The 21,991-nt window shown below is 44.5% G+C and overlaps 1 protein-coding gene across 1 annotated transcript; it reads left to right on the top strand.

Moving 5' to 3' along the window:
• Positions 1 to 5,924: 5,924 nt before the first annotated feature.
• Gpr50 (G protein-coupled receptor 50) lies at positions 5,925 to 11,833 on the top strand. Its single transcript, XM_070038880.1, has 2 exons — positions 5,925 to 6,129; positions 8,556 to 11,833. Exons 1-2 carry the CDS (start codon positions 5,943 to 5,945, stop codon positions 10,247 to 10,249), a joined length of 1,881 nt encoding a protein of 626 aa, XP_069894981.1. The 5' UTR covers positions 5,925 to 5,942; the 3' UTR covers positions 10,250 to 11,833.
• Positions 11,834 to 21,991: the final 10,158 nt, after the last annotated feature.

The raw sequence follows: 21,991 nt of genomic DNA, 5'->3' as shown, positions 1-21,991 counted from the left end.
TCTAAGTCCCTGTTTTGTTCCTTTGAGATCTCAGCCTCACCCCTGGGATCTTGGCCAGACTCTGGACCTGACAACAAAGGTCCCTTAGTTTAGGCCCTCCCCTGGCTGAGCTGATGCCCAGTTACCTGTGCCCAAGTTTATCTAGTCAGGTGTGGCTCTTGGGACTAACCTGTTTCGGCACCAATCATCTTCCATGCTTTCCTGATGACTGATGGCAAGAGAAGTGACTGCTCTTTCTTGTGAAGAAGACACAAACCCCATGCCAGGGAAGCATGTGGGTATGGAGGAGGGCAGTAAGTCACAAAAGAAGTCAAAACATGTGGTCCTTTCTCTGCCACATTCTTATTGGCCTGGGATGCTGGGGGTGGTCCCGGTACTGCACCTGCCAGGAATTAGGGACTAGAGGCAAGAGACCTTAGGACCTGAGCCAGCTGGGTCTACAGTGTCTCATCTCCCACAGAGTCTTCTCCTACAAGGAAGTGCAACAAGATGAAAGGCTTTTTAAAATTTGTTGTTGTTGTTTTGCGTGTGTGTGTTTGTGTGTGTGTGTGTGTGTGTGTGTGTGTGTTGGTTACAAGGTCAAACTCTGGGCTTGGGCACTGTCTCTGAGCTTTTCCTCAAGGCTATTACTCTACCAATTTCAGCCCCAGTGCCACTTCCAAGATAGAGTTTTGACAGAATTTTAGAAACATTCAGAATAATAGTCATAATATAACAGTAAATAATAACCATAGCTAGTGGTTGTGAGTGCTTCATCACTGCGGGGTAGTGTTCTAAGCGTTTCTAGGCACGACTTCATTTTACCTTCCCTATCTGCATCTCCTCACTGCTAGGATGGGAGGGGTGGGCGTGGGCAGACCCAGTGCCTTCCAGACTCCAGTGTGCCTTTTGCACGAGGACCTAGACCTCACAAAGCTGGAAAGACGAATGGAGAATGTCTTGAATACATTCAAGCCAAAAGGCATCTTCCCTTTTTCTGGGCTTGCATCAGAATCCCATTTTGTCATGTTTCTATATTGGGCTATCAACCACAGGTGTCACATGGCTATTGCAAATGGCTTAGCAGTTTCAGAGAAGCATTGGTCAGAGGGAACTGGAGTGCCTGAGGCCATCATCCATACCATATGGAGGAGAGAGCGGCTTTCTGCAGCTCCATACCTGGGCCAGGTTGAACGAGCATATGAATGTTCCTAGTAGTTTTTCTTGCAATAGCAGATAAATGGATAAAAAATAGGTAGGCTAGCTACACAGTGGAATATGATAAAGCCATAAAATGGCATGAAATACTGGCCCAAGCTACTACATTGATGAACCTCAAAGCATTATGCTAAGAGAAAGAAGTACAACATAAAAGAGTACATATTGTATAATTCTTTTATTTATGAAATAGCCAAGTACACAAGCCCATGGAAACATGACCATTAGTAACATCTACGAGCTGGGGGTCTCCAGTGTGAGGTGACTGGGGGTTGTACAGTAATTGCTAATGAGGTTTCTTTTGAGATGATGGAATTCTAAAATTAAAGACTGATGATGGTTGCACAACTTTTTCCACATACAGAAAGTGCCTGAATTGTACACCAAAGTGAAAAAATCCTAGCATTGTAGTGCATGCTGGTAATCCAAACACTGAGGAGGCAGAAGCAGTGGGATCTCAAGTGTGGGACCACACCTGAATCTTGTCATGAGAAACAAAGCACAAGAAAGATCACAAAATATTTTAAAACTTTAGGGACTAAAAAATAAATAAAAAAAGCCAAGTCCGGGCTGGGAAGTTGGCTCAGTGGTAGAGTGCTTGCCTTGCATGCATGAGTCCCTGAGTTCGATTCCTCAGCACCACATAAGCAAAAAGAAAAAAGCCGGAAGTGGCGCTGTGGCTCAAGTGGTAGAGCACTAGCCTTGAGCTGAAGAGCTGAGGGACAGCGTCCAGGCCCAGAGTTCAGGCCCACGACCAGACACCCCCCCAATAAAAGCCAAGTGCAATCAAGATACAGAGTTAGCTTGGGGTGATAGCTTGATCCTATAATCTCAGTACTTGGAAAACTGAGCCAAGATTACCTCAAGTTTGCCACTCTGGGTTGCTTATTGAGAACCAGTCTGAAGATAGAAACAATGCTGTGAGTGGGCTGGGAAGGTGGCTCAGTGGTAGAGTGCTTGCCTTGCATGCATGAGACCCTGGGTTCGATTTCTCAGCACCACATAAGCAAAAAGAAAAAAGCCAGAAGTGGTGCTGTGGTTCAAGTGGTAGAGTGCTAGCCTTGAGCTGAAGAGCTGAGGGACAGCACCCAGGCCCAGAGTTCAGGCCCCACGACCGGACCCCAAAAAAGAAACAATGCTGTGAAATCAGAATTTGTTTTCTAATTGAGTTTTCTGTACATGTCCTAAGTGGCCAAATAAAAATCAAGATAAAAAATAAATAAAAAGAATATAAAAATAAATACAAAAGAAACACATTGTGAATATTATGTCTTGGGAATTACATCTCAATAAAAATAAACAAGTGAAAAGGAGAAAGAAGGGCTAAGGGTATAACTGAGTAGTAGAATGTTTGCCTAGCATGTGCAAAGCCCAGGTGTTGGATTCCTATCCTCAAACACAAATCAGCAGAAAAAAAAAAAAAACAAAGAAAGAACACAGTGTTGACCTCATCTAGTCCCAGAGCAAAACGGTAGCAAAATCAGAGTAAAATAGAGCCATAGTGTTACATCACCTTGGTCAAGTTCTTTCATGTGCTTAATGGAACTATTGGAAAAATATATTACAATCAACATTAGAAATTACAAAATGGTTTTTTTTTAAAGTCCATTCAGTGAGACCAACAAAGCTCACGCCTTGTAATCCTAGCTACTCAGGAGGCTGAGATGTGAGGATTGTGGTTCAAAGCCAGCCTGGGCAGGAAGGTCCATGAGACTCTTATGTCCAATAAACCACCAGAAAACCTGAAGTGGTGTTGTGGCTCAAGTGGTAGGGTGCTTGCCTTGGGAAGAGCTCAGAGACAGTGCCCAGGTCCATAGTTTAAGTTCCATGACTGACAAAAACAAAAACAAAACAAAACAAAAGTCCATTAGGTCATTACAGGCAAGGTATTATTATCTTGCTTGAGCGTTAATCAATCTTCCACTAGTGCCACCAGAAGGGAAGATGAGGGCTTGGCTGCAGCACATGGAAAGCTCTGTATTCCTGAGTAGAAATGAGCAGAAAGCATATTCTGTGTCTCGGAAGTTCTCAAATCTCATGTCCACCAATTTGTTATGAGGGCTTCTAGCAAGCTTTTAGTTAGAGTTTATTGGCAAATCCTTGCAACTTACAACCATCCACTCCACACTGTATCAAATAAAGGGCTCCCCTTCTACAATGTTTCCAGAGCAACTGAATTTATTGCACACAAGTGTTCCATTCACACAAACAGGTCCTGATTCTTTCCCTCATAGAATGGATTTAATATCCATTTGCTTTCTTTGGACTGGCGCAATGTCCTGAATATTTATTAGGACTAGTTCATAAAAATAACACACTTAATCCAACAACATATAGATTTGGTTTCCCTTTAGGTAATTAAAATATTTGCCTCTTGATAGTGAGAAATGAGCCTGTGGTCAGTGGCATCCAAAACGGGGCGAGGGATGGGACTCAGCACTCTCTCCTGCCTGTTCCTCAGTTCCATGGAAATGAGTTTCCACCCATGTTAGGGATACTTCTGGACAATGACAGAATAACAACGCTCGGAAAAATATGTTTCCTTATAAATATTGAGGAAGTGGACATCAGCTCCTCCACTTGCTCATTTTTATTTTTATTTTTGAAAATGTATTTTTTAAATTCTTTTTCAGTAACGGTGTAAAGATGTTTCAGTTCACCCTGTCAGCGTGTGAGTGTGGTGCATCTTGATCATTGTTCACCATCTCTCCCAACCCCACCCATCTCCTCAAATTCCTTGCCTTCCTTTCCACATATAGCCACTCCGTATCAGAAAAGAACCCATCCACGACATGTTGTCGTCCCATTTTATTTAGTTTAGTTGAATGCCAAACCAGTCTTTCCCATCAGTGAAAGGATTGTAAACCTTGGGTCGTCTATGTGGGCAGCCTGACAGATCGGAGCCCAGATTGTACGGGTGGCTGGGCTGTGGGCACCCTGTAGGGCATCTGTAGGGAGATCTGGGTTGAGTGTAATTAGGAGACCACGCGCCGCCCGCCCGCTCTGCAGCAGCAATACGAACAGCTGCAGGCGGAAGTTTGCCATTGGCGTCCCATTCCTGGGATCGGTAGTGAGTTGGGGGCTTCATTTTCAAACAGAACAACACCTTTCCCCATCGAGCTTCTTAGCAACACAAAGTGTGTGTCATTTCGATTTTCAGTAGTGTTTATTTATTTATTTTCCATTCAAGCTCTTTGAATTTGAAAGTCCGTCTCAGATCTCCTCCTCCTCTCCATCCCCCGCGCCCCCTCCCCCCGCCCCTTGACCACCCATAGGCACCCGCCGTGGGTAGGGGGGCTGCTGTGTCCAGACGGTGGCGCTCCGGGCCAGGGCAAGCCCTCTCCCTACTGTCACTGGGGTGATCCCAGATTGAAAGTGTCCGCTCTGGTTTCCCGGGAAGGCTTCTCGACGTGAGCAGTCACCTTCTAGTAAGTTCCAGAATTTCTGTCCTCTCCGGCAGGTTGCGAAAGGAGCCAAAATCCACATCACGACCGTTTTAAGTTTGCCTAATAATTTCGACTTTCCACGCCTGGGGCGCCGGGACATGTTGGGTGCCCGGCAGGAAAGTCAGTCTTCTGGAGCGCGAGATTCGTGGTGCGTGGGGCGGTACGATCGCGAAGGAGTGTCCCTGATGCCCATGGCCAGGCTTGTCACGAGAGGGTCGGGAGGAACTGCTCCGACACAGCGTGGGGGTGCCGGCCCCAGCCGGTCCTCTGGGCTAAAGCGGAGCCAGTCGCTTCCCGGCCGAACACCCACCCCTCATTGTAAGGAGCAGCCGGGATGCTCCGAGCAAGTGGGGAAGGTTGGGGGGCTCGTTCTGGTTCCTCCCTCCCCCCCTCCCGCCAAGAGCCACAATCCAAGTAGAAAGGTTTCGTGTCCATTTAATTTTTCTCAAAGCCGACCCGAAATTCCTACTATGCTGGTGATCTCAGCTGGGAAGATTTGCGATTTCCCTGCAGCCGCCCCAAAGCTGGGGTCCGAGCTGCCACCAGCCGCTTCTTCCCTCCCCCACAGTGCAGACGCTGTCCCTATGTCCACAAACATACACGACATATTTCTTCCCAGAGAAGGAAAGATCAGGACAGGATTGAGTTACTCGATTTATTGAGGGAGATCTGGGGCTGCTGTGCTGTGTTCGCCTCCTGCGCTGGGGAAGCTATGCAATAGGCAACAGGGTGCAGCGAGGGATAAATCTCTTTAGACGGTAGGAGGAAGAATCAACGGGACACCAACTGGGCTGCCTCCCAAACCTTGTTGGAGTGGGCACTAGTGCCCTCAAAGTACCTTGTGACCCCCACTCTGAAAGTTACTTGTCTGCCAACTGTTTGTGTTGGAGGGAGAACTTGCTAGAAAAAGGGTGTTGGGGAGGGAGAGGGAGACTCGGAGCGAGTGGTACCTGGGAAATGGGGGGGGGGCGGGTAGAGGAGACGGAAAGCACAAAGAAGGCATTCGGAAGCAAGACGACACCTTGCTGGGGATTTGTCCACGAAGAGTGATGAGTACAGTGGGGAAGGTCGAGGAGCTCTGATTCGTCGGGGGGAGGGGCCACGGGAGGGGCTCCCCAACTCTAGAGGCTTTAAAAGCTCTACGGAGAGGGGTGTGTGCAAGCTGTCATTTCCCCTCACCGTCTCTGAGAGGAAGACACGCTTTCCCGGAGCTCCCGGTGACAGCGCAGGTGGTCGCTGTCGGACCCCGCTGCTGATCGGCTACTTTTGGGAGAGATCTTGAGGGTCCCTAGGAACGATATGGGGCCTACCCTACGGGCTCCAGCTTCAAAGAACTGCGTTGGCTGTAATGGGTCGCAGCCCGATTACCCACCGGCCCTGGTCACCTTCATGTTCTGCGCGATGGTTATCACCATCGTCGTAGACCTGATCGGCAACTCCATGGTTATTCTGGCTGTGACCAAGAACAAGAAGCTGCGAAACTCTGGTAAGCGCCCCCCACCTTCCTCCCCCCCCCGCGCCCCCGTCCTCTTCTCCTTACTCCATGCGCGCCGTAACTTGCAATTCCTAGGGCATTCGTTAAGGAGTCGGGAATTAAACGACCTGGCTCTCAAATTCCCTTAAGCCTGGGCTGGGGAGAGGGAGGGAGACGGAGGCGATAGGGTGTCGAGGGTCCAGGGAACTTAGACCTTGCGGAGACTGGAGGGAGCTCCGACCGTGAGCTTTGAGCATCTAAATCTAAAGCTCCGGTTTCCCCGCCAAGCCTTGTGCCGTCGGGGAACCAATCGGAGACGATCGGCCCCTGAGTTATGTAGCAGCGCTCGGGGACAGCCGGCCGAACTGCACGTCGGAGGGCAGCCGCCACAAGGAAACCGCGGCTCGGATCGGGGTGCACGGAGCTGTGCGGTGCAGCTTTGGAAAAGTTCAGTTCGCGCAGGTCGCCGTGGCGCTGAGGCGTCGAGAGGCTCCGCGCAGGTGGAGCGCAGAAACCCCGAGCCCAAGGATCAAGCTCGAAAGTGGAAGCCCGCGGGAGCTCAGCTCTGTCCGCCCGTCCTGGGTGTGCAGCAGAGAGGCTAGCGGGCTCCACCCGAGGCGGCAGCGAAGGCGGCGGCAGAAGAGATCGTGAGGTCTGTAAGCGGAGTTTGGAGTGGGGCGGGGGGCGCAGGCTGCAGGGGCGGATCGGTTGGCGAGCCCGGCGCTGCTGGGAGGGGACAGGTCACAGGGAAACGCAATGGGGGGGGGGGGTTGGGATCGGCAGCGGGGCGGCGAGCGGGCTCGGATGCAGCCGCGAAAGACAGAGACAGCGAAGTTGTTGGGCTTGACACGCCCCTCGCCGCTTGGCTGTGCAGAAGGGATGGCGGGGCGCGCGTGCAGCCCGGGAGCACCAGGCAGCAGGCTGCGCGCGGACACCTGGGCTAGGGGCTAGGAATGTAGGTAGGAGAAAGACAATCCCCCAATTCTGTTTGGGTAAGGGGCGGGGCTGGGGGGAGGCCTAGGGGCAGAACTCGGGGGATGGGACTGGAGAAGGGACAGGAGTGAAGCCCTGGGTCTATGTTGCCAATGTCTCTGCCCACTTCGAGGTTAAGGCCCAAGGATCTAAGAGGTTCGGAGACCCCCGCCCCTCCCCCGCCCTCTCTCTCAACGTTCTCTTTCCAACTCTGCTGCCCTTGTCAGATTTCTGCTGGTTCTCAACCGACAAGACGCTCCATCCTTGGGGTGCCTACACTCAGCCCAAGTGATACCCAGGTGCACATCCCAGGAGGCCACCTAAGACACCCTTTTTCTATACGCTCCTCCTGTCGCCTCTCCTTTTCTTTCTTTTCCTTCTGTAATTCTAATAAAAGTACTTATAGCTATTATGGTTTTGTTAAGATTCCCATTTCCCCACGACCCGAAATCATTACTTTGAGGGAAGACCCTAAAAGCTGGCAGGAGACATACGTTGGCACTTTTCAAATGCCCTCGTTTTCTTCTCGTCCAGGATAGACTGCCTATTAGCAGCGAGGTGTTTCCTAAGATAGAGGGCTGGGTACCAGCACTTGGCCTCTACCTCCTCTGTGTTGTGGAAAGTTTTACAGAAAAAGTTCCTTCTAGTGTCTTACACAACAAAAGTGGGGGGATTGCCACCATCTCTCGTTTACCCCACAGGCTGCAGGAATGCTCCATGTTAGGGGACCCCTGCAGAACACCAAGGGGCTACTGCCAGCCTCTGCCCATTAACTGACCAGATTTCAAGGATTGGCATTTGTGCTAATTTTGGTCAAGATTTTCCTTGGTTCCCTCATCACTGTTTCTTGATCCTCAGAGTAAAATTTGCAAGGCTTTCCCATTCCTCTCGAATTCAGAAATGGTAAGTACTGGCCTGGACTCAGTCTCAGATTACAGTCTGATCCCTTTGGACAAAGGTGGGAAGAAAACGGCCTATAAAACCCTTTCATGATGCTTTCTTCCAACAGGATTTTGTGATAAATGCTAGAAAAATAAAGCAACAGGGCTAATTTGTTTGCTTTTTTTTTTTTTTGTAGGTTGAGACTTCCTGACATTCCTCTGCATCTCTGCGTCGTCTCTGCGTGTCCTTCACCACTCAGCTACTTCCTGGATCTAGCTCACCTCTACCTGCTCTTCCTCCTCCTGCCCCGCCCGCCTATGGGGCAGGAAGCTTGCATCTTGTTTCTCTCTAAAATGCTGTTAGGTGACTCTGCCTCCACATATCCTTTTGTGCTCACTCTCACTGACTTATGTTTCCTTCTTTCCTGCAGCAAAAGTGGACAAAGGAGAGGTCTCCCTAACCTGCTTGCACAGTCCCACCACGGGCGACTTGGTTCCTCTCCACCTTAAATTCCTGTTTCCACACTTCAACCATGTATTCCCCTCTGAATTTTCCCCTTCTTCCCCTCCCCATGTGTTTTCCAGGCAACATCTTTGTGGTTAGTCTCTCCATGGCTGATGCGCTGGTAGCCATCTATCCGTACCCTCTGATGCTGTACACCATATCGGTTGGGGGCTGGAATCTGAGCCAGCTCCAGTGCCAAATGGTTGGTTTCGTCACAGGGCTCAGTGTGGTTGGTTCCATCTTCAACATCATGGCCATCGCCATCAACCGGTACTGCTACATTTGCCACAGCCTGCAGTATGAGCGGATCTTCAGCGTGCGCAACACCTGTGTCTACCTGGTGGTCACCTGGGTCATGACCGTCCTGGCTGTGTTGCCCAACATGTACATTGGCACCATCGAATATGATCCTCACACCTACACCTGCATCTTCAACTATCTGAGCAACCCTGTGTTCACCGTGACCATCGTCTGCATTCACTTCGTCCTCCCTCTCATCATAGTCGGCTTCTGCTACATGAGAATCTGGACCAAAGTCTTGGCAGCTCGAGATCCAGCTGCACAGAATCCCGATAACCAGTTTGCAGAGGTTCGCAATTTTCTAACCATGTTTGTGATCTTTCTCCTTTTCGCAGTATGCTGGTGCCCTATCAATGTGCTTATGGTGTTCGTGGCTGTAAGTCCAAAGGAGATGGCAAGCAAGATTCCCCACTGGCTTTATCTTGCAGCCTACCTCATAGCCTACCTCAACAGCTGCCTCAATGCTGTCATCTATGGGCTCCTTAATGAGAATTTCCGGCGAGAGTACTGGACCATCTTCCATGCTATTCGCCATCCTATCCTGTTCTTCTCTGGCCTCATCGCTGATATCCGGGAGATGCAGGAAGCTCGTGCCCTCACCCGTGCCCGTGTCCGTGCCCGAGATCAAGCCCGGGAACAAACCCGGGAACAAGCTCGGGAACAAGACCCTGCTCGCGCCCGTCCTGTTACACAGGGAACCCCGAGGAGTGCTCGAAACGTTCCATTGCCTGGAGATGCTGCAGCTGGCCACCCCGATCGTGCTTCTGGCCACCCCAAGATCCATACCAGGTCCACCTCGGCCTATCGCAAACCTGCCTCTAGCCACCACAAACCTGTCTCTAGCCACTCCAAAGCTGCCTCTGGCCACGCCAAATCAGTCTCTGGCCATTCCAAGTCTGTCTCTGGCTATCCCAAGTCTGCCACTGTCTACCCTAAGCCGGCCTCGGTTCACTTCAAGTCTGAGTCTGTCCATTTCAAGCCAGCTTCTGTCCATTTCAAGGGTGACTCTGTCCATTTCAAGGCTGACTCTTACCATTTCAAGCCTATTTCCAAGCCTGCCACTAATCACCATGTGTCTGCTAGCAGCAGCTCCACTTGCAGCCCCATCACCCCCCACCCTACACACACCACTGAACATGTCAAGCCTGCTGCCAGCCATATTGAGTCCACCAGCACTAACTATCTCGAGCCTGCCACCAGCTGCCACTCCATGCCCACTGTTGCTGTGGATCCTGACCTCCCTAAGCCCCAGTGCCCCATGATCATCCCCACTGAGCCCCCCGAGTCTCACATCACTGACCTTGAGCCTGCCTCCAGCCCTACCACCCTGTCCCAAGAGCCTGTTGTCCTTCAACAGGAACCTGCGGCTGCTGTAGAGCTTCCCCACACTCTTGCCACAGCTGCTGGCACCAATGATCACCCTGCGGTTGTGGTTATTGATGTGGAGGAGGATTCTGATGAGATTGCAGTGTAAAAACATGTTCTTGTGCGTGGATGGGTGGTGGTCCACTTTCTAGATTGTCACACATTTGCAGTCCTAAATGAGATGCTTTTATAGCACCTGCACACAGACACACACATGCAAACAGGGACCCACAGATCGATCATGGTGTAAGCTACATCCATCTTCTGGGTATACTCCTTATGCAGTCACCTTCTCCCAAAAGGTATTGTATATGCCTTTGCTCTCTCGAAAATAGAATGTTCCTCAGGTGTACTATCTGTTGTTCTAAGCCTCCCTTTCACTGGGTTGTCACTAAAAAGGTAGCCTTTGATTTCTCTCCACTCTCTGCCCTTCCCCCACTCCTTTTTTCCTCTGCTTTGTTCCAGCTTTCTTCTCCCATTCCAGGGAGGAATTGCATGCGCCATGGCAAAGGTGTATGTAGGTGACCACTTGTGCAAGTGACTGTGGCTGCACAGCTTTACCCATTAAATGCTAACTCTATATTGTAATTTTATTGGCAGTCAGAAAAGCAGTTATGATAAAGTGCAAGCACCTGGAAGGTTCCCTTGTAAAGTTCAGGCACAAAAAATATGATCTATATCTGAAGAATACAATTTGATAAACCCTTAGCAGAATATTTTATGCCAGTCAGATCAAGTGACAGATGAGAAGATATGGTCACACCAACTTATTTCTATTTTGTGAACATTCAGACATTGGTGCTGATTTTTCTAGATTTGGTAGCAAAAGGATGACATGTTTTTACTGTATAAGATTACTTAGTGACCGTTTTTAAGTGCATCTCAGGATTTTCTTTCACTTAGTTCCACCAAAATAAGCCCGTTAATGAACTAATTTCTTTCTTTCTTTCTTTCTTTCTTTTTTTTTTTTTTTTTTGGTTGGTCTTGGCCTGAACTCTGGGCCTGGGTAGCACTCTACCACTTGAGCCTCAATGCCACTTCCGTTTTTTCCTGTTATGTGGTGCTGAGGAATCGAACCCAGGGCCTCATGCATGTAAGGCAAGCACTCTACCACTGAGCCACCTTCCCAGCCCCTAAACTAATTTCTTGTAAAATTCAAACATATGGTTTCTAGAATCAATTACATTCAAACATGGTTTCTAGAATCATGACAGTTGTTTTCAATATTATAATTCATTACTACTCTGTACCTTAGATTTAAAAAACCCATCCTGATGTTTTTACTCAGTCATTTTTTACACTTTCCTTTTTCATTAATGAGGGAATGGGAGATGATAATTACTGGTACCCTGAAGCAAATAGTTCATATCATGGGGATTAGAAATGAGTTTTCCTCCAAAAGCCTGTGGGCTTTCCTGGAGGCAAGGGCTTGAGGACGAAGAGACACCAGCACTAGACAATCCACCACACTTGGCAAAGGTAGTTTTATGTATTGCCATATCTGACAAGCCAGGGAATGGCTTTGCTCTGTAATTCAAGAACAAAAATCTGCTGCTTAAACAACATTTAATGGTTAATTCCAATGGACATTTTAAGCAAAGCTTACTGTATATAAGCCTGTAACGATAAATGGAAATGTATTCTACTGCCTTAATTCTATTCTGTATTTGTGTAGCAATGAAATAAAAGTGGTTTTGTGGCTTTTGTGTGTAATTTCTTCCTTTTGTTTATTGTGGGATGGGAATGGAATGAGGGGAGGTGGAAGAACATTGGGCTTCTGGAGTCAGAAGATTTGGGTGCAAGTTCTGTCTCTGCCAAAGGCTGGCCATATTACAGGTCAGTGACAGGACCCCTGTCCCTTCGATGGCTTTCATAGCATAGCACACTCCCTGGAGGTAGCTGGGCTTCTTGCTGAGGTGGTGGGTGGACTGAGGCATAGGAATGGAAGGTGTGTGGCAGGACCCTAGCACTGAACAAGGCGCCTGAACTCAGGAACACAGCCTCAATGTGTAATGTGAAGAAACTGCCCCCAAATTTCTTTAAAAAATCAAAGCAGAGTTAAAATAATATAGGATAGAGCATCATGAAAAAAGTTGTACATGCTTAACATGTGCATGCATACACAGAAAATCACAACTACATATATGGGCTTGCTCTGTCTAGCCTCCAAAGCCTGTATGTTTGAGTGGGACCATCTTTCAATGCTGGGTTACAGACGTCCTGCCCCACTAGTGGGAATGCTGGACTTGGGGGCACTGGCTCACCCCTCCTTGTGAACACTGCCAGATGTTCCTGAAGTCCCAGAAAGAACTGCTTACAAATCAGCCAGTGGCAGCCCTCCTACACATTCTTCGTCTCCACTCCTACCCACTGAATGGTACTGGGAGAGGGTCAGTGTTCACATCAGGGATGCCGTGTCCCCATGTTCCCTAAGGCCATTCTGCACAGGCTTCATGGAGGAAGGGATCTGAAAGAAGATGGGACCGGCAGGAAAACTCTCCACCTTCATTCAGACAGGAAAACTCCATCTTCATTAAGATGGAGCTCGGCCCTTGACCCCAGTCCAGTCTCTTGGTGGCAGCTGCTTCAGCTGTTTGTCCTGTAAGCTACAGTCACTAAAAAACTCACCTGTCTGGTAGGTCAGTGGCCAAACGTCCTTGGAAGGGATGCAGCCGTAAATGGGTTTGGGTTTTCTTCACTTACCATCACGCACTCAAACACCGATTTAGGAAATGTACAGAGCACAATCAAGGGAAAAAAAAAATCTCTAGCTAGTGACGTAACTGAAGAAAATCCAAGAGGAAGAGAAAAGCTTGAAAAAAATGTGGAAGGAGGGAAACATCTCTTACTGATAGTAGAATAAAAAGAATTCCATCATTCTCTTCAGAAACTACGCAAACAAGAGGAGATGACAGTGAACCACTTAGAATATTGAAAAACAACTTGCCAGGCTGGTGTTCTATGTCTGGTGAAATAACCCTTTAAATGTGAAGAAATAGAAGCATTCACAGGCAAACAAAATTGAGGGAACTTGTCACTAGCAGAGCTATTTTGCAAGAAATATTGAAAGAAAAATCTTCACAGAAAAGCAAAATGACATAGGCCAGAAGCTTATTTCTATATTTAAATGAAGAACATTAGAGAATAAGTGAAAGTAACATAAATCCTGCATTTTTTTCAGTTAATCTAACAGTTAACAGTTGGTCACAAGAATAAACTCCAGGGAAATGACAAAAATTTAAGGATGTGTAATTGATATTTGAGAGAGGAGAGAAAAGAAAGCCAGAAAATGCTCAATAAAATCTGGAGAAGGCTGAGAAATGGTACAATAAAAACTAGAAACAAAAAAAAACAAAGTATTTGGGCTGGGAAGGTAGCTCAGTGGTAGAGCGCTTGCCTTGCATGCATGAGGCCCTGGGTTCGATTCCTCAGCACCACATAAGCAAAAAGAAAAAAGCCAGAAGTGGCGCTGTGGCTCAAGTGGTAGAGCGCTAGCCTTGAGCTGAAGAGCTGAGGGACAGCGCCCAGGCCCAGAGTTCAGGCCCCACAACCGGACCCAAAAAAAACCCCCAAAACAAGTAGCATACTAACTGTATTAATTCATTAAAAAAAAACTATCAGGGATAATGAGGACATTACATAAGCAGATGGAATAAATTCTTTACAAATGTATAATTCCTAAAGTCTACATCCCATTCAATACAGTGTCAAAATCCATAAACCCAAAGGGATAGAATTGCAAATCTAAACAGCTGGAGACTCATGTCCCTGTCTTTCCAACGGACAGATCCAGAAAATGGAAAATGAATAGGGATATGGTTGAACAGTGCTATGGAATGCTTCATTCAACATAGGCAGAATATATGTCTTTCAGAAGCTCATGAGATATTCACTAGGCAAGACAGTACTGTGAGTAAGAATATATAGTATATTGTACAAAATTAAGGAGGGGAGAGGTTGGGTTGGGAGGGAAGGGAGAGAATGATGACCGTGGTGAAATTAAAATGCAATCAGTTAACACAAAGATTGTTTGACAACATTAAAATAATTAGAAATTAAGCAATCCTTAATAATTTACAGCAAAAAGTTTAAAGAGAAGTTTAAAAACATGTTGAACTAAATGAAAATGTAAATACAACACAATAGTACTTAGGAGGACATCTGTTGCATTGAACTTGTATATAAAGAAAGAAGAACTAAACTACATAATCTCAACTTCCACGTTAGGAAGCTGGAGAAAACCTAGAATAGGTAGAAAAAAAAGAATAGCAGCAGAAATAAATAACTGTGAAAAAAGAGGCAATTCAATGAAAAGAAGCATTATAATTGATAGTATTTTTGAGACATACAGACATTGGACTAATTGAGATAGCCTTTAAATATCTTCAAAAAGCTCTGAGAAAGTGGCCTACAGAGCTAAAGCAAAACATGACAATCAGGTCTTACCAAAGTGAGAATATCAATGAACAGAAATTTATAAAAAGAAAATGTTAGAGGGTGAACAATATGGAGATCCTATGCATCTGTGAATGAACATAATAAAATAAAAGTCATGGAAAGCTGCTAAATAAGAGTGGGTAAGAAGATGAAGAAAGTGAGAGTAAGTGATGGAGTTAATCTGATTAAAATACTGTCTATGCATGTGTGAAATATCTCAGTGAAACCCCTTTGAATGATTAGCATGCACTAAAAAAAAGACATGATTATAAAACAGTATCTTTCAGGGATGTAGCTACTAGAGGAAGGAAGAGGGCAGATGGAGAAGGTAAGAGAGGGTGAATGGGGTTAAAAGATTTTAGGTCCATGTGTGAAACTGGAGCAATGGAGCTTGATGAGATTGGGTTTTGGAGGGAAGATGAAGGAGAGTGATGGGAGGGTATACTATCTACATATATGGACATGCAAGATCCAACTCCCTTGTACAATTAATGAATGCTAATAAAGATGTGGGGAGATCAGCAAGCTTGAAATCAGAGCGATTGAAATTATCCAGTCTGAGGAACAGAGAAAGGACTGAAAATTTTAACAAACCCTTAGAGACCCATGGCTCATGATCAAGACGGTTATAGAGAGAGGGAAGAGAGGGAGAGAAAGAGAATCTGTTTACACTGCTGTAATTCATACTGTGATAATAGACTGCCACTAAATTGGTAATATATAATGGACAGAAATGAACTCCCAACAATTCTGGAGGCTGCAAAGTTAAAGACTACATTGCTGGCAGGTTTATTTGTCTGGTGAGGGCTGCTGTGTACTTCCAACATGATGAACTTACTATAGGATCCTTCAGAGGGACATTCTGTCTTCAGATAGTAGAAGGTGGAAGGGAAGGGTAAATGTATCAAATGCTGGGATCACCCCTTTATTATAAGGGTCTTCATTCCATTCACAAGGAAGAAGCCCTCATAGCCTCTAAAGGCCTCCATTTCTTAGTACTATCACACTAACACCACCTGAACCTTGAAAGGGATGTAGCCCAACGATAGTAGAACACTTAGAATATTTGAAGAAATAATGTGTGTGGGGGAAAGGAACCAAAATCCTCCCAAATAAGATTGAGAGCACTGGTGTGTATATCCAATGAACTCAATGACCTCCAAGGGTGGAGAAACTCAAAAAGATCCATACCTAGACATAACAGAGTCAAACTGTAGAACTGCAGTGTCTAGGAGAGAAAGTTGAAAGTAGCAAAAGAGAAACAACTTGTCACATCCAAGTGATGCTGAAGTGTCTAGACCCAGAAGGCTCATATATTGAAATCTCTGTCACCAGCAGCTAGTGAAGTTAGTTCAAATCCCAATATTGGCACTAAATAAATAGATAAATGTTGAATCCCTAATAGAATCCAAAAGGGAGAAGCTTCCCCTATTATTAGTATATGCTAATTTGTATATTGGGCTTTTATTATGACATTTCAATACAAACATGTAATGTATCATATTCTCATCAATAACTTCTTTTTATTAGCATGTATAAACACACACATATACATACTATATATCTATATATCATATATATATATATATATATATATACACATACTACACATTTTTTTTTTTTTGTCAATCATGGGGCTTCAATTCAGGGCCTGGGTGCTGTCCCTGAATATTTTCGATCAAGGCCATCATTCTACCAATTTGGGCCACAGAGCCACTTCCAGTTTTCTGGTGGCTAATTAGACATGAGTCTCATGGAATTTTATTGTCGGGGCTGACTTTAAACTTGGATCCTCAGATCTCAGCCTCTTGAGTAACTAGGATTTACAGGCCTGAGCCACTGGTGCCCAGCTTTATTAGCATATATTAATTACATAAGGGGGAATTTCATTGAGACATTTCCACACACATATACAATGTACTCCCCCCCCCACTATCATTCTGTCTTTCTATCTTCTCTTAATCCTTCTTCTTCCCCTTCCTTTTGTCCTCCTTTTTTTTCCTCCAAATTCTGCATATGGAATAAACATGTCTTTTTCAGTCTGGATGACTTCACTTAACATGATGATCTCCAGTTCCATCTATTTTCTTGCAAATTAAATAATTTCATTCTTCTTTATGTCTGAGTAACATTTTTATATGCTGATTGACCATCTGTACATCTTTGGGGTGACATCTGTTTAAACCAATTGCTTGTTTTGAATTGACTTGTAATTGTTGAATTTTAAGACTTCTTTGTATATTTTGGATGTCAATCCTTTGTAAAGTACATGTTTGCAAATATGTTCCCCCAGCCTGTCATTTTTCTTTTCACTCTCTTAACAGAGTTTATAATGATGTTTGATTTCATTTCTCATAGGTTGATATTTTGTTGTATCTAAAAGGTCACTATCACTTCCAAAGTCACCTGGCTTCTGTCCTATGGTATCTTCTAGGAGTTTTGTCCTTTCATGTTTTACATTTAATACTATAATCTTTAAAAATTTATCTATGTATTTTGGGAAAGTTGTAAGTCTATTATCTATAGTATTTTGAGGTTCATCACAGTAGAACTTGTGTATATTGATCTACAACTATTTCTCATGGAATAACATTTACTTATTTGTTAAATATAAATTGACCATGTACATATGAAGTAATTTCTGGCCTCTATGTTTTCCTCTACTATGGATTGTCTGTTGTCTCATCAATGCCACCCTATATAGCTTTGGAGAATATCTAGAAGTGAGGTAATATCACTCTTCTGTTTATCTCAAATTTTCTCTGAATGTCTACACTGATACAGCCAAGCACCCAGCCTTATGCACGTGTGTGGTCTCCTAGATTTCCAGGAATATTTGGAAACTTTTTAAATGTCCTCTATGGTTGTGTCATTTTCCAGTTTTAGTTTTCAAATTGTTTAATCAGCTTCTTGTTAATATCAAGTGGCAAGGTAGCCTCGGGCAGTCCCAATGTGAAACAATTGCCAGTGGCTGTTTTTGACAGATGCCCTGGGGGATAACCCTATTACCAGAAAGCAAGCTCTGTGTCAGCTCAAATAAAGACAATCCCTGCCACTGGAACATTTCAGCAAGTTGCCAGACTAATCAAATACCCCCATTTCTCTGGGGGTGGGGGTCTGGGAGTTTGAGAAGCTCCAAACCTATTTTGAAGTCTCCAGCAGTTTCTAAATCCCTGATATTCACAAGTACTGCTGTTGAACTTTTTCTTTTTTCCCACTTTTGGGCATTTACCCAAATGTTTACAAACAAGACCACACTAAAGCTACCAGCACAACTATGTTTATTGCAGCATTATTTACCATAGCTAAGATATGGAACCAACCCAGATGCCCCTCAGTAGATGAATGGATCAAGAAAATGTGGTATATATACACAATGGAATTCTATGCCTCCATCAGAAAGAATGACATTTCCCCATTTGTTAGGAAATGGAAAGGTTTGGAAAAAATTATATTAAGTGAAGTAAGCCAGGCCCAAAGAAGCATAGGTCCCATGGTTTCCCTTATTTGCAATATCTAGTATAGGTATGAGTCAAGCGGAAAAGGCCAGATAATGTGAGGTTAGGAAAATGAACCCTTAAATATGTATTTTAATGTTTTCGTTTCTTTCATGCATGTGTTTCTAATGCATTTATAAGATTATTTCTTTGTTGCTTTGTATGTCCCTCCCCCACAGTGTAACCCCCGCTTTCACTATATTTGATGTCAGTATAACATGTGGAGGAGATGGGGACAAACAAGTCGTTTAAGGATTCAGGTGGACCTGTTGCAACAATGAGAAGTACAAAATGTCATGTCAAAACCAGCTTTACAATTTCGGTGTGGGGGGGGAGGGGGGTATAATTGGGTGGGGGGAGGGGGGTAAAATTGGGTGGGGGGGGGAGGCGGGGAAGGGAAGTGAAGGGTAAACAAAGGAGGAGGCTGCAATGCTTGGTAAGAAATGTATGCATTATCCTGCCCATGTAATTGTAGCCCCTCTGTACAGTATGTTCTCAAATAAAATAAAATACAATTTAAAAAAAAAAAATAAGTTTTAATATTGTGAGAATACTGTACAGAGGCATTACAATTATATGAGCAAGGTATGCTGTTGAACTTTTCCAAGCCTTAGGTTAATTTCAGGATTTATGAAAAATATGATTTTTTTCTGCCTTTTGTTTACTGTCTTGGGCTTTCCTTTACAATCTCTCTCTGCCGTTCTTTTAATGTCCCATGCAGCATTGCGAATTTGATACTTGCATGATGTATTATTTCCATAATATTTCCACTCCCCATCAGCCACAGAGCTTCCTTAGTCTTGAAAGCCGAATGAGACTACACCAGGCCAGTGCTGCAGAATCCATATATTCCCTCTCTGCATGAGTATTAAGTTGCTCTCATTCTCTTGTGGTTGCAATTTGCTAGAATTACAGTGCAAAGTATCCTTGTGCCTATGCATTTCTGATGGCTGCAAGTGCATCTTCAAGGACAGGTATTTTAGACTTCCGATGTCTGGGCTGAAAGGTTGTGTTAGTCACTGTGAAATTGTCTTTGGAAGGATTGGACTAGTAGCAAGACTACCCATTCCACAAGAAGGCAATTGGTTTTGTTGTTATAGTTTAAGTTTTGCCTGTTTAGTGTATCCAAAGGAGTATAAGTCAAGTTATCATAGAATCACACACCCACATTTATTTCATTACTATCCATAGTAGCCCATCTATGGAGACAGGTCCTAACAGTTGTTAGGAAAACATTTATGAGCAGATTGAATTACTATATATATATTGTTGGTTGTGGGGCATGAACTCAGCCTGGGCGCTGTCCCTCAGCTCTTCACCTCAAAGCTCACGTGCTCTACCACTTGAGCCATAGCGCCACTTTCAGTTTTCTAGTGGTTTATTGGAGATGAGTCTCATGGACTTTCTTGCCTGGGCTGGCTTTGAACCGTGATCCTCAGATCTCAGCCTCCTGAGTAGCTAGGATTACAGGTGTAAGCCACCGGCACCAAAGGCCAAAATGCCTTTTTAATAGCTATGGTTTACTTGGATTAAATTCAAACTGATTGACCAAGTGAATTGTTAGTTTACTGTTCATAATTCTACTGGACATTTTCAATAACAGTAACAATTCAAGAGAAGATTCAGCACCCCGAATAATTTTTGTTCCCACAAGTTAGACAGGGACTGAGATTCAGTGGTTGAATGAAACTCCTTTGTGGAGTTGGGAGTAAAGTTGGGGAAGTTATCAATAACTTTTTTTGGGGGGGGTCCGGTCGTGGGCCTGAACTCTGAGCCTGGACGCTGTCCCTCAGCTCTTCAGCTCAAGGCTAGCACTCTACCACTTGAGCCACAGCGCCACTTCCGGCTTTTTTTTCTGCTTATGTGGTGCTAGGAAGCGAACCCAGGGCCTCAAGCATGCAAGGCAAGTGCTCTACCACTGAGCCACCTTCCCAGCCCTCAACAAGTTTTATAACATGGTAAGAAACTGGAGCATAGCTTGGCATTTGCTTTCAAGTTTGAGAAAGACAAACAGCTAAAAAATATTAACCAATGAGGAGGGCTCTACGGTAGAAAAAAGAGAAAAGTCAAGTGAAAAACCAAGTATCATAGCTTTGGCATATATTTATTGTGTATTTATTGGGTATAGGGCTCTATTGAAAGTCTATAAAACCATTGTAACAGGCATCTTAAATCCTCACAGAAATGTTATCAGTTGTATTATTTGAAGTTTATATACAGACAAAAGTGGAAAGTTATGCAAAGAGAGCCCAGATACTATGTGTGAGTTGGACTCCACAGCATATTCTTTTTGTGGTGTGTGGAGCTTTTCACGAACCCTTTAACAAGTAGTAAGCCCATGGACATGTTATGATGGGATGTTTTTCTCTTTAAGAAAACCATGTGGTTTCAGAAGTGGATTTTAAGTAAAGTTTAGCTTATGTTTCCAACATCACAGTTCCTTCTTTCATCACTGTGCTCAGCTTCTTAGTGACATTGCTTCTTGTTCATACATGTTGCAGTTGAAGGAAAACTAAAACTTGATCAGATCAACCTCCCTATCACTTTCTTTTCTTCTCCCTTCCAAAACCAACTTTGAGAAGTGTCATTGTTCCATTTACATACACGTAGAATGCATTTTGAACATATTCATATCCTACTAATGCCAAGGTATAGAATCACCCCAGATGGTCCTCAATGGATGACTAGGTCAAGAAAATGTGATATATATATGCACACATAATGGAATTTTATTTATCCATAAAAAGAATAATAATTTACTATTGGTAAAAATTGGAAAGACTTAGAAAAAATTACACTGAGTGAAGTAAGTCAAGTCCTGAGAGACAAAGGTTTTCCTCATATGTTTTCCCTCATATGTGGAAGGGAGAATTAACACATAACCTAAGAAGTAAATAAAATAGGTGGTATGCAATTGTATACAAGTGTATTACTGAAATATGGTAGATTCAAGGGAAACTCAAATAGTGTAATTCTTTAAAAAGGCAAAGTCAAAGTTCAACAAAATGAACACCAGGTCTGGGCGCCAGTGGCTCATGCCTGTCATCCTAGCTACTCAGGAGGCTGAGGTCTGAGGATCTTGATTCAAAGCCAGTCCAGGCAGAAAAGACCCTGAGACTCTTACCTCCAATAAGCCACCAGAAAACTGGAAGTGGCACTGTGGCTCAAGTAGTAGAGAGCTCATCTTGAGCTGAAGAGCTGAGGGACAGCGCCCAGGCCCAGAGTTCAAGCCCTACAACCACCCCCCCACCAGGAAATGGATACTTGAAAAGGGTGGGGCTGGGGCCATAGGGAGAAGGGTATACAAAAAAAAGAGAGAAGTGGGGAGACTGCAGTATTCAATACATATCCTACAAAATTAAGGAAAGTGAGGAAAAGAGTGGGTAGGGGAAGGATGGGTGAGAAGGTTGAAAGGGGTGACATTGATCAACATGCGTTGTATTGATAAAGTGCTTTGTTAAATGGCAATTCCTTTGTACAGCTACTTAAAGATAATTGTTTAAATATAAGAACTTTTTTTTTTTTACTTTTCCAGTTAAAACCATTATCCACTATCATGTTCTGATTGATTTGATCCGTATGCCTTGGTATATTAGCTCTGTGGTAAGGAGCATAGTTACTAAGTTTAAAATATCCAAGCTACTGTTATAAGTGGACAATCAGATTCCAGGGGCTGCCAGGTATCCTCTATAAGGAACAATCACAATGGATTAGAGGGAGAAGGGGTAACAGAACAATAGCCAACCCTACTATATGATCTCTACACCCATAACAGGGTTATTCTATCAGTTTATATGCATCATCACATGAATCTCAGCTGGAATTAAAGTGACACTATTGTCTACCTGGTTGCCTATGTTAAAATCCTGGTTTTGTCCACACTCCTACTTCACCCACTGTTGTGTGCTTAAGAAATC

This window comes from Dipodomys merriami, unplaced genomic scaffold (genome assembly GCF_024711535.1).
Source record: "Dipodomys merriami isolate MVZ:Mamm:240054 unplaced genomic scaffold, mDipMer1.0.p SCAF_3, whole genome shotgun sequence".
Classification (NCBI taxonomy): domain Eukaryota; kingdom Metazoa; phylum Chordata; class Mammalia; order Rodentia; family Heteromyidae; genus Dipodomys; species Dipodomys merriami.
This window is presented reverse-complemented; position numbering and strand designations above follow the sequence as displayed.

Excerpts from the sequence above, each read along its gene's own strand:
- Gpr50 (XM_070038880.1), top strand. The coding sequence starts at position 5,943 with ATGGGGCCTACCCTACGGGCTCCAGCTTCAAAGAACTGCGTTGGCTGT. Across the intron at positions 6,130-8,555 it reads CAAGAAGCTGCGAAACTCTG|GCAACATCTTTGTGGTTAGT; the intron begins GTAAGCGCCCCC and ends TGTGTTTTCCAG.